The sequence below is a fragment of the Plasmodium sp. gorilla clade G2 genome (genome assembly GCF_900097015.1).
Source record: "Plasmodium sp. gorilla clade G2 genome assembly, chromosome: 8".
NCBI lineage: Eukaryota > Apicomplexa > Aconoidasida > Haemosporida > Plasmodiidae > Plasmodium > Plasmodium adleri (nom. inval.).
Genome location: NC_041700.1, coordinates 730,001 through 748,723, shown reverse-complemented (window position 1 = coordinate 748,723; position 18,723 = coordinate 730,001). Strand labels below are relative to the sequence as shown.

At 19.0% G+C, this 18,723-nt stretch overlaps 4 protein-coding genes across 4 annotated transcripts in view; 3 read left to right on the top strand and 1 right to left on the bottom strand.

Moving 5' to 3' along the window:
• Positions 1 to 1,005: 1,005 nt before the first annotated feature.
• Positions 1,006 to 5,400, top strand: PADL01_0818200 (conserved Plasmodium protein, unknown function; the record flags this gene model as incomplete). The annotated part of the gene is made up of 5 exons (XM_028681527.1): positions 1,006 to 1,340; positions 1,548 to 2,155; positions 2,261 to 2,348; positions 2,451 to 4,616; positions 4,818 to 5,400. 5 exons carry the CDS (start codon positions 1,006 to 1,008, stop codon positions 5,398 to 5,400), a joined length of 3,780 nt encoding a protein of 1,259 aa, XP_028537896.1.
• Positions 5,401 to 6,260: 860 nt separating this feature from the next.
• On the bottom strand, positions 6,261 to 8,306 carry PADL01_0818100 (heat shock protein 70; the record flags this gene model as incomplete). Its single annotated transcript, XM_028681526.1, has 1 exon — positions 6,261 to 8,306. One exon carries the CDS (start codon positions 8,304 to 8,306, stop codon positions 6,261 to 6,263), a length of 2,046 nt encoding a protein of 681 aa, XP_028537895.1.
• A 3,248-nt stretch (positions 8,307 to 11,554) lies between these two features.
• PADL01_0818000 (U3 small nucleolar ribonucleoprotein protein, putative) lies at positions 11,555 to 12,637 on the top strand (the record flags this gene model as incomplete). The annotated part of the gene is made up of 1 exon (XM_028681524.1): positions 11,555 to 12,637. The coding sequence occupies one exon, from the start codon at positions 11,555 to 11,557 to the stop codon at positions 12,635 to 12,637; it is 1,083 nt and encodes a 360-aa protein (XP_028537894.1).
• Positions 12,638 to 15,308: 2,671 nt separating this feature from the next.
• Positions 15,309 to 18,723, top strand: part of PADL01_0817900 (DNA helicase, putative) — a gene marked incomplete at both ends in the record, with an annotated part of 4,408 nt that continues 993 nt past the window's right edge. Inside the window, one exon of the mRNA XM_028681523.1 lies at positions 15,309 to 18,644. Coding sequence (XP_028537893.1) covers positions 15,309 to 18,644 — 3,336 coding nt within the window. The remainder of the gene's footprint in view (positions 18,645 to 18,723) is intronic.

Sequence of the window (18,723 nt, the reverse complement as noted above, 5' to 3'; positions counted from 1 at the left end):
GTATGGGTATTTAATATTTCAACTATTATAATAAAATATAAAGAAAAAAAAAAAAGGAGAAGAGGATTTTTTTTTTTTTCTTTTTTATTTTGTTTGATTATACTTTAAAATGTAATTATATTTACCACCTACAATTAAAAATTATATTATTTTTATAAAGCATTTGAATATTTGTTAATATATTTAATATATAACTACAAAATAATATTATCTACATAATACTTTTGTATATATATATATATTATATATATGTATATTATATTTAATATATATAAATAAATTATATATATATATATAATAATAATTATATATATATTATAATTTTATATATGTGACTATTCCATTTTTTTTTTTTTTTTTTTACAAATTTGAAGAGATCTTCAAAAAGATATAAAAGTATAATAATAGATTCTCATATTTTTATATATTTTTTATTTTATATATATATTTTTTTTTCCATTTAAAATAAAAATATTTTTCTTTAATATATTATATATATATATATTATATTTTGTTTATGTTTATATATGAATATATATTATTTATTATTTTTTCTTTTTATTATAAAAGAACAGAAAACAAAAGAGAATCTGTGATTCATTATTCGTAAAAACAATATCATTTAAAACAGAATGAAAACTGAGAACAATATTTAAAGTGAAATATAAAAATAGATATATAAAAAAATAAAAATAAATAAATTTTGTGAAATGAAAAAGGAAAATCTAAATAAATATATGTCAGACATTTTTTGTTATATAATAAACTGAAAGTTATTGTACCTTATTAATTTTTCTATAAATTGTTAAGAAGGATAATATTTATAAAGAATTTAAAATATACATATATATATATATATATATATACATAGGTATATGGTTGCCTTTATATATATATATATATATTTTTTTTTCCTTGTTATATTTATAAATATATATATTTAAAATTTCTTCATTGCAATAATATAAAATCACCATATGATTTCTTGTATTAAACATATAAGGAATGCTTATAGAAATTGTACCATTATATAGTAATAACTTTTATAGTACTCTGTTGATAATAAAAGATTTTAATGTAGCAAAAGAAAATGAAGGACTAACATTAAAGGGTAATTTAAATGTTAAGGATGAAGAGCAATCATCAGATAAAAATGTTTTAATACCAAGTGAAGAAAATATAAATGTAGAAAAAGATAATTGTAAAGAATTATATAAATATGATTATGTTAATAATAAGAGAGATTTTTATAATGACAGAAAGGATAATAATATTTACATTTTGATAAATTGTGGATGGGATGATAAATTTTGTCTTGAAGATATAAAAAATGTTATAAGGTAAAAAAAGGAAGATAAAAAAAAGAGAATAAATATGTTAACATATTTATGTGTACAAAAGTGTATATATTTTATATATAATCATATGGTGACATTATAATATATATATATATATATATATATATATATATATATATATAATATATATATATAATATATATATATATATATATTTATTTATTTATTTATTTTTTTTTTTTTTGGTAGGGTATGTGAAGTTATAGATTTGATAATAATAACGAATCATAATTTAAACTGCATTGGTTGCTTACCAGTAGTGTTTATGGAATTATTAAAAAGAAACAAAAAGGTTCCTATAATATGTCATGAATATATTAAATCATATAGTAAATATATTTTATTAAGTTATTTGAAATGTAATTATAATTGCGAATATTTTAAAAATTTCAAGGAAAATGAATATATAGAAATAATTAATAATTTATATGAAAATATTATAATATTAGAATTTATGGAACATTATGTTTTTAAAAAAGTAATATGTCAGAAAACATATATTGAATATATCTTACCATTATATTTGATAAATAATGGAGATAATATAGGTTCTTCAGCTGTTATTTTAAAATTATTTAATAATAAAATTTTATATTCTATAAATTGTAATTTAGAAGATTATTCTTTTATAGAAAAATCACATGTAATAAAAGAATCAAATGTTTTTACATATATTAGTAACTTTCATTATTCAAATAAAAATTGTACTAAGATGATGGATATGAAAAATATTTTGAATACTGTAAATAAAACTATAAACAAAATGGGATGTGTGCTCCTACCTGTTGATATAGATAGTAAACATATAAAAATAGTATATCATATTATTATTTTATATAATATAATGACTACATATTATATATTTATATTATAATATAATTTTATTTTTTTCTGTTTTGTAGGCATATTTATTGATCTTTTGTTTCACATTAATGCTTTATTAGAAGTGTGTTCACAAAGATATATGCTCTTATTTTTATGTCCATATGGGTAAGGGAAAAAAAAAAAAAAAAAAAAATATATATATATATATATACATACATACACATATCAATATATATATTTCCATTTTATTCATATTTTCCTTTTTAGAGAAAATTTCATAAGACTTCTCTTTACGTCTCTAACCTACATGAACGTGCATATAAAAAACAACTTCCATAAGAATCGAATTAATTTATTTAAAATTAAAAATTTAATATGTTTGAAGAATTACAACGACTTTAAAAAATATGAAGATACATATTACATCATGTTTTCCTTTCCATCGACTTTAAACAATGAATCTGTCAAAAGGATTCTATCAACATTTTTGAATAAAGAAGAAAATCTTATTTTATTTACAAAAGAACAAACAGGACAAGAAAATATGTCAAGCAATATATGGGAGCATTTTAGTTCGAATGAGCAAAATAAAGAAAAAGAGAAAACTAGCCATTTTAATTTTTCATATGTGGAGAATATAAAATATGATGATAAAATGTTGTATGAAATATATTTGAAAGAGAAGGACAATATTCAGAATGAAATACTACAAAAGAAAGGAGAAGAAAAGAAAAAGAAAAAAATTAAAAGGAGTGTTAAAAAAAATAAACAGATGAATTTTATTTTTGAGTCTCATGAAGAAATGCTTTACTTAAAAAAGGAAAACAATTTTGTTGACAAAAAAAAAGGAATAAAATGTAAAAAGGAGGCTTGGGAGGAAAATAATGATACGCTTGTCAAAAGTGAAAAGAGTGATGATAATAATAAGAACGATGATAATAATGATGATAATAATGATGATGACAATGAAGATAATAATGAAGATAACAATGATGATAACAATGATGATAATAATGAAGATAACAATGATGATAATAATAACGATGATGATGAAATTTACGACGAATCTTCTAATAGTAGTAATTCCAACGATTATGATGAAGAAGGTTATTTTTTAAAAGGAAATAAAAAAAAAAATTATTTATACAGAATAAACACGTTTAATGAAGAAGATACAAGTGATGATGATGATAACCAAATTGATGATATAAACAAATTATCTGATCATAATGAAAGTGATGATGATGACGATGATTTCAATCATCACATAAATAATAAAGGTAACAATGGAAAAAAAAAAAACAAGCAAAAAATGTACAGAACTTTTTCTTATCAAAATGATAATAACTATAATGATGATGAAAATTCCTCCCAGTCAATTAATGATGATGATGATGAACAATATTATAAAAAAGAACTTGTGGAAGATGTAAAGGATGACTTTTTAAAAAATAAAAAAAAAGTGAGAATAAAAATGGAACCCTTGAATGATGATAATGACAATAATTATGTTGAGGAGGACGATTATAAAATTTCAGGGGCAGATGAAAAGAAAATATCGAATAATATAAAAAAAGAATTATATTTTTATGATAATATGGAACAAAAGTATAATCAAAATGAAGATGGTGATTATGATGATGATGAGGAAGAGAAAGATGAATATGTTAAAAACCTTTCGGGTGATAAAAAAAAAAACAAAAAAAGAAATAACAATATGAATCAAACAAATTATCACTATGATAATTATAATATGAAAAAGAATTTAGATGAATCAGAAAACATGTCAGATTATTACCATATAAATAAAGGAAAACATATATTAAATACAAATAACACATTCAATAATAATACATTAGATGCAGATTATAAACATCAAAATAGTAGACAAATGATAAATAAAAAAATGGCATGGAAACATAAATTATTTGTTTACTTAAAAAAAATACCAACTCAAGAAAAAAAACAAAATGTATCTATACCTATTGAATGTTTAATAGAATTATATCATTTAGAAAATTATATTAATCAAAATACATTAAATACAATAATACAGTTTATGAAACCGAAACATTTTGTTTTGCTTCCTACATATAATAGTTACTACTCCTTTCATTTAGAAATGTTATTACATTCAAATATAAGTACATATGATTATACAAAAATTTATACTTTCTATAATCCAAATTTTTATAATACTAAAAATCATAACGAAGTGTTTTTTAAACGTTATTTTTGCTTAAACAACAAGTCAATTGATTCAGTTCATATTCCTTTAAATATGAATTATGAAAATATATATATAAGAAGTATATATAATTTGATTAATACGAAAAATTGTCAGGATGATAAGTTTCAAATATATAAAATTAAAGCCACCATATCAGATGTATCATCAAAAAATAAAAAAGATGTCTACGAAAATTATAGGAGGTACAAAATAATATTATAATGTAGTATAAAATATGATTATATTATATTATATTATATTATTTTTTTTTTTTATTTGAAAAAAATATACCCCACAAAATGAAATATGATCATCAAAAAGAAATATATATATATATATATATATATATATATATATATATTTATATTTATATTTATTTATTTTTTTATTTTTTTATTTTTTAGGAGGAAAAGATTTATTAATGAACACAGCACCTTTTGGAACGAATACAATGACGTCAATTACATACTAAGATTAGCAGATGACAAAAAATATGAAGAAGACAAGGAGGAAGAAAACATTCCCAGTGAAGATAAAGAAAAAGAAAAACAAAAAAGTAATGAAAGAGGGTTTTTAAATTTTTATATCGATGATGATAAAGAAAATGAAAACGATGAATTTGATGAAGATTCTATTGATTTTTCAGATTCATGTTTATCATCAGATAGACAAGAATGTATATTATCCAAAGATATGAATGAAGAAGAAGATAATAATAAAATAGAGGGAAATTTATATATTGGAGATGTAAATATGCAAAACTTATGCACAAATATACATGCTGTTTTTAATAGATCATTAAATTTTGTAGATGAAAATCAAATTATAATTAATGGAAATACATGTGTTAAAAAGGAAGTACAGACAAAAGAACAAGTTCATAATAATAATAGTAATTTCATATGGCGCATTGAAAGTTCATTAGATCCTACATTTTATTTCGTACGAAATATTTTAAAGGATATGTACAATAATGTATCTATATAAAAAAGAACTCAGATAAAGCACATATGCATGCTTATTGAAAATGTATAAATATAAATATATATATATATATATATATATATTTATTTTTTTTTATTTTTGTTTTTCCTATTTTTTTGTTTATATTTAATAAATAGAACTTTTATTTAATCATTTGAAAAAAAAAAAAATCATTTTTTAAAAAAAACCAAAATATATTATTATTTGAGGTTTAGTGTGAAATATATAATTCTTTACTAAATTAAAAGATGATTAATATATTATATTTTTACATATGAAATATAATATATATATATATTAATATTTATATATTACTAGAACTTCATACAATTCAATATTATTTAAACTTATTCGAATCAACATAAAGTGTTTAATTTTTTATTGCTTAATTTATATGGAATTTATAAATAATAATATTCCTTAATGATCCCAAGATAAAAAGAACATTTTAATTTTAAGCTTTTTCAATAATATATATATATATATATATATATATATATATATATATATTACTCACATTTTGTATATATATAATCTTTCAAATTAAATAAAAACTTTTAATTTCTTAATTTTTTAATTTCTAAGCAGTACAAAAGTTTATTAAAATTATGAGGAAAAAAAAAATAAATAATTAATTACACATACATACATAAATATATATATATATATATATATATATATATATAATTACATATATGTGATAATAAATAGCTTGTTTATTTATATATAAGTGAAAATATAAAAAATATTTTTATATGCATAAATATTGTATATATTATTACACATTCATATATATATTACATATATTTATATAATATATATTATTGTCCTTTTCTTAATATTTTTGTTTTTTTTTTATTAGTTTAATCAACTTCTTCAACTGTTGGTCCACTACCAGCTGGGGCATTTCCTGGCATTCCTGCTCCTGGCATACCTCCTGGGAAATTCATACCACCTGGCATTCCTCCTGGCATTCCACCTGGCATACCTCCGGGCATACCTCCTGGCATACCACCGGCTGCACCTGCAGCATCTTGATAGATTTTAGACATGATTGGAGCACATACAGATTCTGCTTCTTTTTGTTTGGCTTCATATTCATCTTTACCAGCAAGTTGGTTTTTCTCTAACCATTCAAGTATGGTTGTGATAGTTTTCATACATGTTTCAATTTCATTTGGTTGTAATTTTTCTTTAATTTTTTGGTCTTCTAATGAACTTTTAACTCCATAGCAGTAATTTTCAAGGCTATTTCTTGCTTCAATTCTTTTTCTGTTTTCTTCATCTTCTGCTTTATATTTCTCAGCATCATTAACCATACGATCAATTTCATCTTGAGACAATCTACCCTTATCGTTAGTAATGGTGATGTGGTTTTGTTTACCAGTAGATTTTTCTACAGCTGTTACGTTTAAGATACCGTTAGCATCGATATCAAAGGTAACTTCAATTTGTGGTACTTTTCTTGGTGCTGGTGGGATACCATCCAAGTGAAATTTACCTAATAAATTGTTATCCTTAGTTAAGGCTCTTTCACCTTCATATACTTGAATTAAGACACCTGGTTGGTTATCAGCGTAGGTTGTAAAGATTTGACTTTTTTTAGCAGGTATAGTTGTATTTCTTTCAATTAATTTAGTCATAACACCACCAGCAGTTTCTAAACCTAATGATAATGAACAGACATCTAATAATAATAAATCTTGGACAGCATTAGATTGGTCACCAGATAATATAGCTGCTTGAACAGCTGCACCATATGCAACAGCTTCATCAGGATTAATTGATCTGCAAGCTTCTTTACCATTAAAGAATTCTTTAATTAAAGTTTGTATTTTTGGAATTCTTGTGGAACCTCCAACTAAAACAACTTCATGTACACTTTTTTTATCCATCATAGCATCTTTTAAAACTTTTTCAACTGGGATTAATGTATCACGGAAATAGTCGATACATAATTCTTCAAATCTGGCTCTACTAACAGTAACACTGTAATCAATACCTTCAAATAAGGAATCGATTTCAATAGTTGCTTGTGTAGATGATGATAAGGTACGTTTTGCTCTTTCACATTGAGTTCTTAATCTTCTTAAGGCTCTGCTATTTTTTGATAAATCTTTACCTCTGTTTTTTCTTTTGAAATCTTCAACACAGAAATTTACTAATCTGTTATCAAAATCTTCACCACCTAAGTGAGTATCACCAGCAGTAGCTTTTACTTCAAAAATACCATCTTCAATAGTTAATAAAGAAACATCAAATGTACCTCCTCCTAAGTCGAAAATTAAAATGTTCTTTTCTCCTTTTCCTTTTTTGTGTAAACCATAAGCAATAGCAGCTGCAGTAGGTTCATTAATAATTCTCATAACATTTAATCCTGCAATGGTACCAGCATCTTTAGTAGCTTGTCTTTGAGAGTCATTAAAATAAGCTGGAACTGTAATGACAGCATTTTTTATTGATTTTCCTAAAAATGCTTCAGCATTTTCTTTCATTTTTTGTAATACCATAGAAGAAATTTCTTCTGGATGGAATAATTTCTTTTCTCCTTGATAAGTTACTTCAATCATTGGTTTTTCATCAACACCAGATTTAACAGTGAATGGCCAATGTTTCATATCACTTTGAACAGATGATTCTGTAAATTTTCTACCAATTAATCTCTTAGCATCAAATACAGTATTCTCTGGATTCCTAGCTACTTGGTTTTTAGCTGCATCTCCAATTAATCTTTCAGTATCTGTGAAAGCAACATAAGATGGGGTTGTTCTATTACCTTGGTCATTAGCAATAATATCTACATTTTCATTTCTCCATACACCAACACAAGAATAAGTGGTACCTAAATCAATACCAATAGCAATATTGGATTCTGGTAAATTTGGTTTTGAACCTTTTGCACTTGCCATTTTTTCTTTATTCTTTTTTTATATTTAATAATAATATTATGATAAAAAATATATATATATATATATAATATTATATATAGTTTTATAAAGTTTTTACAAATAATATATTTCTAAATAATTAAAATAAGAAAAATTATTCTTATTATTATAAAAATATTTTATCTTTTTTTTCTTTTTTAAACATATATATATAAATATATTTTTATAAATATATTATTTTTATTTATAAAAAATATATATATATAGAATATAATTATTATTATTATTATTATATTTTATAAAATTTATATTATTATTATTATTTTTTTTTTTTTTTACATATAAATATACATATAAATGAATAATCAAATATAATAAATATAATATATAGAATAAAAAAAAATTTATATTTTACGAATTTTTTATAATATTGTTATTATAATATAATATATAAATAATATGTAATTATTTTTCATATATATAACATATATAGTATATATTATTAATATAATATAATTTATATAGTATATATTATTTACTTTTATATTAAAATATAAATAAATTATTATATATTTTTTAATTTGTTATAAACGAGATATATAATACATATAAATATATATATATATTAATATAAAATATTTATAAATATAATAGGAAGTATCATAAAAAAATTTATGATATATATATATATAATAAATAAAATATGTAAATATATTTTATATATATATATATACTTTTTGTTGAACTTAATTTTTTGTATTTCACCAGATGTTTTATATGAATATAATTTATATTTTCAATAAAAAATATTATAAATGCTACATTCATATATTTTTTATAAAAAAAAAAAAAAAACTTTTTATTCTAGTTTTATAATTTTTTTTTTCTTTGCAAGTTCAAGGGACTAAAATTCGTTATTTCTTAATTTTCAGTCCCCAAATAAAAATCCAAAAAATGCGGGGCCATTTCGTCCCCTTCTTTTTTTTTTTCCTACCCTGCAGAAAAAAATATAAATACTCTATGAAAAATTTACAAGATATTTATTCAATTGCATGTTTTTATAGGTATCTATACAATATTAATATTTATTTTTAAAATATATAGTTTATATAATATATATTATATATATAATACATATAATTTTATAAAATTATAAATATATTATATATATATATATATATATATAAATATATTTATGATTTATTATAAAAAATTTATAAATTCAAAAAAATAATAATAAGGCCATGGGGCCTAATTTATCATATAAAAAATTATATGTGGATTTTCATAATTTTGCATTATTTATAAAAAATAATATATTTTATATTATTTTATATAATATATATATGAAATATAATTTATGTATATTTATTTATATATTTAAAACATTTTTATTTTCTCGATTCACATATAAATAAAATAAAAAAAATACTATTATATAATTTTTTATACATTAAATTTTACTTATAAAACACATTATTATATATTTATAATAACATATTTTTATTTCTTTTTGTAAAATATTCCGCTTATAATTTATAGCATCATTTAAATGAAATGAGAAAAAATAATAGTATGTTTTCTTAAGGTATTTATATTTTTATATTAATATAATATTTTTCCCAATCACAAAAAGAAAATATATATATATATATATATATATTATTTTTTATTTGTTTGAAGATATTTTCATTTTTTTTTCTTTATATGTATTCCAAAATAAAGACATATAAAGTATAATATATCTTGGGAACAGTTTTTATAAAGTATAAATATTATATTGTAATATAAATAAATATAAATATAAATATATATATATATATATAATATGCCCATTCTTTCATTTCCTTTTTTTTTTTTTTCCTCTTTATTTATAACAGAAAAAAGAAAAAAATTTAAGTATAAAAGGATATATTAAATAGCTCCACATTTATATTATAATAATATATAATTTGTTTTTGTGTGTTTAATTTTTTACTATGATCATATATTGAATACAACCTCTTATTCCTTCAATAAGAAAAAAAAAAGAAAGAAAAATTTAACAACCTTATATATATATATATATTTATTTTCATCATTTATGTAATATATATTTCCAACCTTTATTTTATAAAGCTTTAACAAGTATTGTATATATATATATGAGATATAAAAATGAGAAAAAAATTTTCTAATTGTTGGAAAATAAATTAATTGTTAACCCACAAAAATGGGAAACAAAAAAATGAATATAATATAATAATATATTTTTAACTCTTTTTCCTTTTTAGTATTACACTTTAAATTTTATATTTAATATTACTTCTTTATTCTTCCAAAAGAAAAAAAAAAAAAAAAAAAAGGTTATTTTTATAAATGTATTTCATCTTCTTAATTTCTTTTTTTCATTTTACAACTTTTTTGTTATATCAGTTACAAAAATAATATGTTAATAAAAATTGTATCATTCTAACACTTAATATTCATATTATATACATAAAAAATATATATAACATTTTTTTCTTTGGAGTTATATATTTTTATGGACAATTAAAAAAATAAAATAAATAAAAGGAAATATTATGTAACAAAAAATTAAAGATATATATAATAATTACATATTTCCATATATATAAGTATAATCAAAAAATAAGTCTCTCTCACAATATATATATATATAATGAAAAGAATATTTTTTTATATATGTAGATTACGTTGTAATATGTAATATGTAATTTTTTTTTTTTTTTTTTTTTTTTTTTCAATAAAAAATATATATAATATATTATAAATTATAAAAAAATAAAATACATTATAAAAAGTACAAAAATGTATATATTAAGAATAATTATAAGATAAAATATAAAAGTATATATATATATATATATATAAAGGAATAATAAATAAAAATATATATAATATATATATAATATATATATATATTTATAATATATTTATAATTTGTTTAATTATAATAATGGTGCCTAATATATAACAACAGTTGCTATGATTATAATATAACATTATAAATATCTATTCAAAAAAAAAAAATATTTACATATATATAAAATTTTAATTATAATGAAAATTGTGACATATTCATTCATATATTTAATTTTTTGTTAAATAAAAAGATTATATTATATTATATAATATGAAAGAGAGTCAGAATTGAGGTTTATAGTGTTATATGTTTAAAATATAATAAAATAAAAATATATATAACAAAAGGTAATTTTAAATTTTATTTTAATTTTGTTTATATTTTTTTTTTTTTTTTTGAAAAAATGCTAAGGAGGAATATTCGATTGAGGAAAGAATATTTATACTTAAAAAAAGTAGAGGATGAGAAGAAAAAGTACGCTGAAAAAATTAAGAGTATAAAAGAAAGTTATGATAAAAATAAAAAGATAAGAGGAGATTTAAAAGATGAAGAAAGTGAATTAAGAAAAAATATGAATTTATATGATGAGAAATCATTTGATAGAAAAGTTGATGATGAATATTTTTTTTGTGGTCTTGAAAATCCACGAGTATTAATAACAACATCAAGAAATCCATCATCAACCTTAGAAAATTTTGCAAAAGAATTAAAATTAATTATACCAAATAGTGAAAAAATAAATAGGGGTAGTTATTTTATTAAAGATATTTTAAATTTTGCAAGAAAAAATAATATTACAGATGTTATTATTTTACATGAATATAAAGGAATACCTAGAAATCTAATTATTTGTCATTTACCATTTGGACCTACATTATTTTGCACAATAAAAGATTGTAAAATGAGATGTGAATTTAATGATATTATTGATAATATATCTTTGTGTACTCCACATTTAATATTTCATAATTTCCATTCAGATCTAGGTAAGAGAATTATGAATATATTTAAATATTTATTTCCACCTGTTACCATGCGTATGAATAAAAGAAAAATGCCTAGACATAATTCTCAAATTATAAAAGATAATAATTTAAATGATAATATACATACTACTAATATTAATAACAATAATAATAACCATTTGAATCAAATGAACAAAATAAAATTCATAACACAAACAACACAAGATGATGAAGATGATAATGAACAGTTACAAATATATTTTAAAAATAATGAATATTTAAATTTACAAAAATATGAAAATAATCGTGTTATTGTTTTCTTTAATAAAAATGATATTATATATTTTAGACATTATAATTGGGAAAAAAATCAAACAAATCAAATTGTCCTCAAAGAAATTGGACCTCGTTTTAGTTTTGTTGTATATAAAATTAATAAAGAAACTTTAGATTCATTAAATGAAGATTATGAATATATATATAGACCCTTTATGAATTCGAGAAAAGCTCTTCTTACATAAGACACATTTTTTTTATTTTTTCAATGTGTCACATATATATATATATTATATAATATGTATATTTTTACATTTGTTTTTGTATTATTATTTTTTTTTTTTTTTTTTTTTAACGTTTCATTTAATTGTATTATTTATACTGTATTGAATTTTAAACACACAAAATTAAACATATATAAAATATAATTATAAAAATGTAAATACATATATATATTATATATATTATATATATATGTACATTTTTATATTTATCATAACACACATAAATTATACATTTATGGGGATATTTTTTTTATCCGAACTTTTATGGGACTCAAAATAATTATATTAAAAAATTATATGTTAAATATATAAATAATTTCATTGTTGCGATTTTAATATACCGACATGTTGTCTCTACATAAGAATTAAATATAAATAAATAAATAATATATATATATAATATGTATAATTCCATTTATGAAAAAAAATGATTATTTCCCTATAATAAATTCTTTTTTCTTCTTATTTTCCTTCAAATATATCAATAATGTATATATATAAAAATTATTTTATTTTTCCTTTTTCTTTCATTTATGTATAACTATTTTAACATAACTATAAAATTAAGATATCCATATTGTATATATAAATATATATATATATATATATAAATTCATTTATTCATGACGTATTTCCTTTTAAAGATACTTTTAAAAAAAGAAAAATATAACAATATCATTTTTTTTTTTTTTTTTTTTTAAATATTATTTCCTGTACTTTTTTTAATAGTACTTTATGAACACATGTATATATATTGTTTATATATTATATATATATATATATATATATTTTTTATTTATACTTACATAGAACATGGTATTTATTAATATGATACCACATTAAAAAAATAATGTATCATAAAAGCATAATGGCATATAACTTTTTAATTATATAATTAATATATACATATATTTTTTAAAATTATGGGAAATAAATAAATAAAAAAAAAAAAAAAAATACATAATTATAATATGTATAATATATTATTATATGTAATAATAAAATACAAAAAAATAATATGTATCAATTATATATATAATATATATTATATATATTATATATAATTGTTATAATGATATTTTTATAATATTTTTATGCATGAGATTAGAATAAAACGATTGAAATAAATGACTTATATTTATATATATTATTAATAAAACTGTAATATAATAAAAATACACCCATTCTGACTTATATATAAAATTTGTTAATATATTATATATATATAATAATAATTTTATAAGTATTTATTTTATAAATATTGAAGAAAGCCTTTTTTTTTTTTTTTTTTTTTTTTCATTCTTAATAATACATAAAATAATATTAATATAATTTATGAATTTATATATCTTCTTAAATTTTAATTAAATGAGCATATTATTATAAATTATCATATTATATTAATATATTTCTTATCTATCATTTTATTTTTAAATAATATGCATTTAAAAAATATATATATTAGATTTATGATGATGATAATTAAAAAAAAAAAAAAATAAATAAATAAATAAATAAAAAAATAAAAAAATGCAAAAACAAAGAAGCAATAATAGTCGTAAAATAAGCATATATAAATATTATATATATATATATATATATATATATATATATATATATATAATATATGTTATAATAGTATTATGAGAAAAGAGCTTATATAGTAATATATATAAAAAAAAACTTGTTAAATAAATATATTTCATATATATTATATATATATTTTATTATATAATTATATAATGTAAATATATTTATATTTATATTTTTTCTTTTTCGTCTTTTTATTTTACTTTTCAACTTAATATTTTTAAAGTAGCCGCAAATCAGAGAAATAAATATATACATATATATATAATATAATATGTTTATCATTATTTTTTTAAAATTATATATGAAAAAAAAAAAAAGACCATAACCTTTATATCTTTATAAATTGATAAATATACGTAAAAGTTTTTTTAATAAAAGTATATATATATATATATATATATATTATATTTACATATAAATATTATTTGATTTTATTTTATTTCTTTAAAAGTTACCTTTATATAAATAAATGTTAAGGTTCATATGATGATAAATATATTATATTTTTAAGTGATATTATACATATATATATATACCTTTTTAAGATAAATATTTTTAAGGTTATAATATTTTTATTTTATTAATTTTGAGCTCTTTAAACTTTTTTTTAAAACACACATAAGTACTAAATGAGCATAAAAGAATATATAAATAAATAAAAATATATGTATGTATATATATATATATATATATATATATATATATATATATATATATATATTTATGGCTTTATTATTTGAACAGTTACATATCAGAATAAAAAATATATTTATGTAATACCTTTGATGTGTTAAATTATATATTTATTATATATATATATATTATATATTATATATATATATATTCTTTTAAAACCTTAGGGGTATTAACCCTTAATAAAATAATATATTATTACATATACCTTATTCTTAATTCTTTTTTTTGACAATATATTGTAAATTGAATAATCACCTGTCCACATATATATATATATATATATTTATTTATTTATTGATTTATTTATTCCTTTCTTTTTTTTTTTTTTTTTATTAAGAAAGGAATGGATGTGTTTGAATTTGTTGATCCCTTAAGAAAACGAAAAATAAATAACAATATTTTGGATTTTAATAAATATGTGTATAAAGAAAAAATGGAGGTGAGTGAAGAAGAGGAGAAAGAACATGAGGAAGAAAAAAAAAAAGATGATGAGATATTAATTATGAAGAATAAAAAAAAGAAAAAAAAGAAGAAAAAGTTAAGACGTTTATTAGATAGTTCTAGTAGTGATGATAATAATGAAAATGAAGAGATATCATCTAAAAAAACTAAAATAAGAAAATTAAATTCTGATAGTGAGGATAATAAAATAAAAAGTAATATTGATAAAAATAGTAATAATGAGAAAAAGAAGAAAGAAAAAATGATACAAGAAAAAGAACAAAATAGTGATATAGAAATTATAGATTCTTATGATGATGAAAATCAAAAAGCAGAATATGAATATAATTTAAATACATTATATCAATGTTTATATATATCTATACAAATAAAAAATAAAATTATCGATTATTTTACATCAGAAAAAAAAGAAAAAAAAACAGAATTAATAAAAGAATTTGTTAAAGGATCTTTTAGAGTTAGTAATTTTGAAGCAAATTATGAAAATTTCGAAAAATATGTAGATACATTTCATAAATTAAAATGTTATCAAAAATGTGGAGTATTATGGTTATATGTTTTATATAAACAAAATAAAAATGGTATATTAGCTGATGAAATGGGACTTGGAAAGACAGCACAGACATGTGTTTTTCTAGATTATATGTATAAAACAGGAACCATTAAAAATAAAACTATTATTGTTGCACCTACAAGTTTATTAAAAAACTGGGATAATGAAATTAATATGTGGTGTCCATATTTAAAAAATCATAAAATTATATATTATGGTACTCAGTCTGAAAGAAGATATTTAGCTTATGACATATTTAGTAATAAGTCAAACAAGAATAATAAAACATTTACAAGTAGTTACAATAATAATAATGATGATGATGGTGATCATCATAATAATGATAGTAATAATAATATTCATTTAATCATTACAAGTATCAATATGCTTATGGGCAAAAATGATGTTTCTTATTTTAGACAAATTAAAAAATATGATTATCTCATTTTCGATGAAGCACATTTTTTAAAAAATAAAAACTCACTTATATATAAAAAGTTACAAAAAAAAATTGTCTTCAATAATAAAATATTATTAACAGGTTCACCCATACAAAATAAAACACAAGAATTGACAAATCTTCTTTTATTTTTAATGCCTCATATATTTACAGAGACTAATATAAATAATGCTATGCAAGCTTTTATAACCATGTATGAAGAAGAGGTACAAACAAGAAATAAAAAAAAAAAAACAGATGAAGGAACTACTCCAAAATTAACAACATTCGTTGAGGAAATCATGAAAAAAAATGATAACCAAAATAATAATCATAATAATAATAATAATATGATGATGTTGAATAAATATACAGATGCCTGTCATAATATATCAGACCATAATAACAATATTAGCAATAATTGCAATATTTATGATATAAAGTGTGATGAAGATCTAACAGATGATAATATAAAAGATCATAGTGAAAAAGAAAATAATGTTATTGTTTCAGATACAAATAAAAATATTATTAAAAATTATTTAATACAAACCATTAGAGATGATTTAAAACAACATGTAGAAATTAAGAATAAAGAAATCATTTTATTACAACTTATTATTGAACCATATATATTAAGAAGATCAAAAAAACATGTCTTTATAGATATGCCCAAAAAACATAGTCTTATTATTAAGTTACCATTAAATAATACACAGCTTAATCTATATAAGGATGAAATATTCTCAAAGATGCAGAAGACATTTAAGCATCTTGAATTTTTAGAAACACATTCTAGCAAAAAGGAGCTACAAAAAATATATGCCATATTAAATAAAAAAGAAATTAAAAATGGTATAAAAGATAATACAGATGAAAAGAAGGAAAGCCAATCAAATGTAGACCAAGAAAATTATCAAAATGGTCACTATAATGATAATACAAATAATATGAACAATATTGAAGATAATGTTGAAGATGATATTGATTGTGATGATGATAAAGAAATGGATGAAGAAACTATTAACATTGAAAAGACAGATGTAGAGAATAAGAATAGCAATATTGTTATTCACAAAAGAGATGATGATAGTAATGATATTGATGAAGATAATATAAAGGATGATAATAATAGTAATAATAATAGTAATAATAATAGCAATATGTTTGAAGACAGTTCTAGTAAGGATATTACAAATAATAATATGAAATCAAAGAAGAATCTAGAAAATAATAAAAATAGTAAAGAAGTTAGAGGCAAAATGATTAACGCTTCTATATTTATACTTAGAAGAATATGTAACCATCCTTTATTACATAAATATTATTATACTATAGAAGATATTAAAAAAATTTCAAAATATTTTTATTATAATACTGATCAATATGTAGATCTAGATTTAAAAACGGTTGAAAATGAATTTATGAAAATATCAGATTTCGATATTCATTTATCAATTAAACATTTAATATCTCAAGGTGATAATAAATTAAATAAATATTTAATAACAAAAGAACATATTTTGAATAGTAGTAAAATTAGTCATATGTTATCTCTTATTAAGGATATTAGGAAGAAAAAACAAAAGGTATTAATTTTTTCACAGTTTACCACTTTTCTTGATATTATAGAAGAGGCATTATTATATGAATTTATATATGATGATTCTGATTATATGGATCATATTCAAACTATTAAAAGTTCTCAAAGTATAAATAAAAATGACACCATCTGTAAGGAAGAAAATAATATAAATGATGATATGCTTATAAAACACGAACAAAATGATCATCAAATGTATAAAGAAACAAAACGTCATGATGACAATAATAATAATAATATTATTGAGGAGGAGGAGGATGAGCAAAAATTTAGTTTTAAAGAAAATATAAAAAAACCAAATGATATATATAATGAAGATATGGAAAATTCAGAAAGAACTAAAGATACAAATCGTGATTATAATAAAAAGAAAAAAGACGAAGATGATGAAGATGTATGTCTTACTTCATCAACACTTTCTACTTCATCAGTGGGTACACAAAATGATACAGGTCATCAAATTTATGTAAGATTAGATGGATCAACAAACACTATTGAAAGACAGAAAATTATAAAACGCTTTTCAAAAGATGAAAATATTTTTGTTTTTCTTTTATCAACAAAAGCTGGAGGAGTAGGTCTCAATTTAATAGCTGCAAATCATGTTATATTAATGGACCAGGTAAAATTATATTTTTTAAGGAGACAAAAAAAAAAAAATAATATAAAAATAAAATAAAATTAAAAAGATAACTCTATAT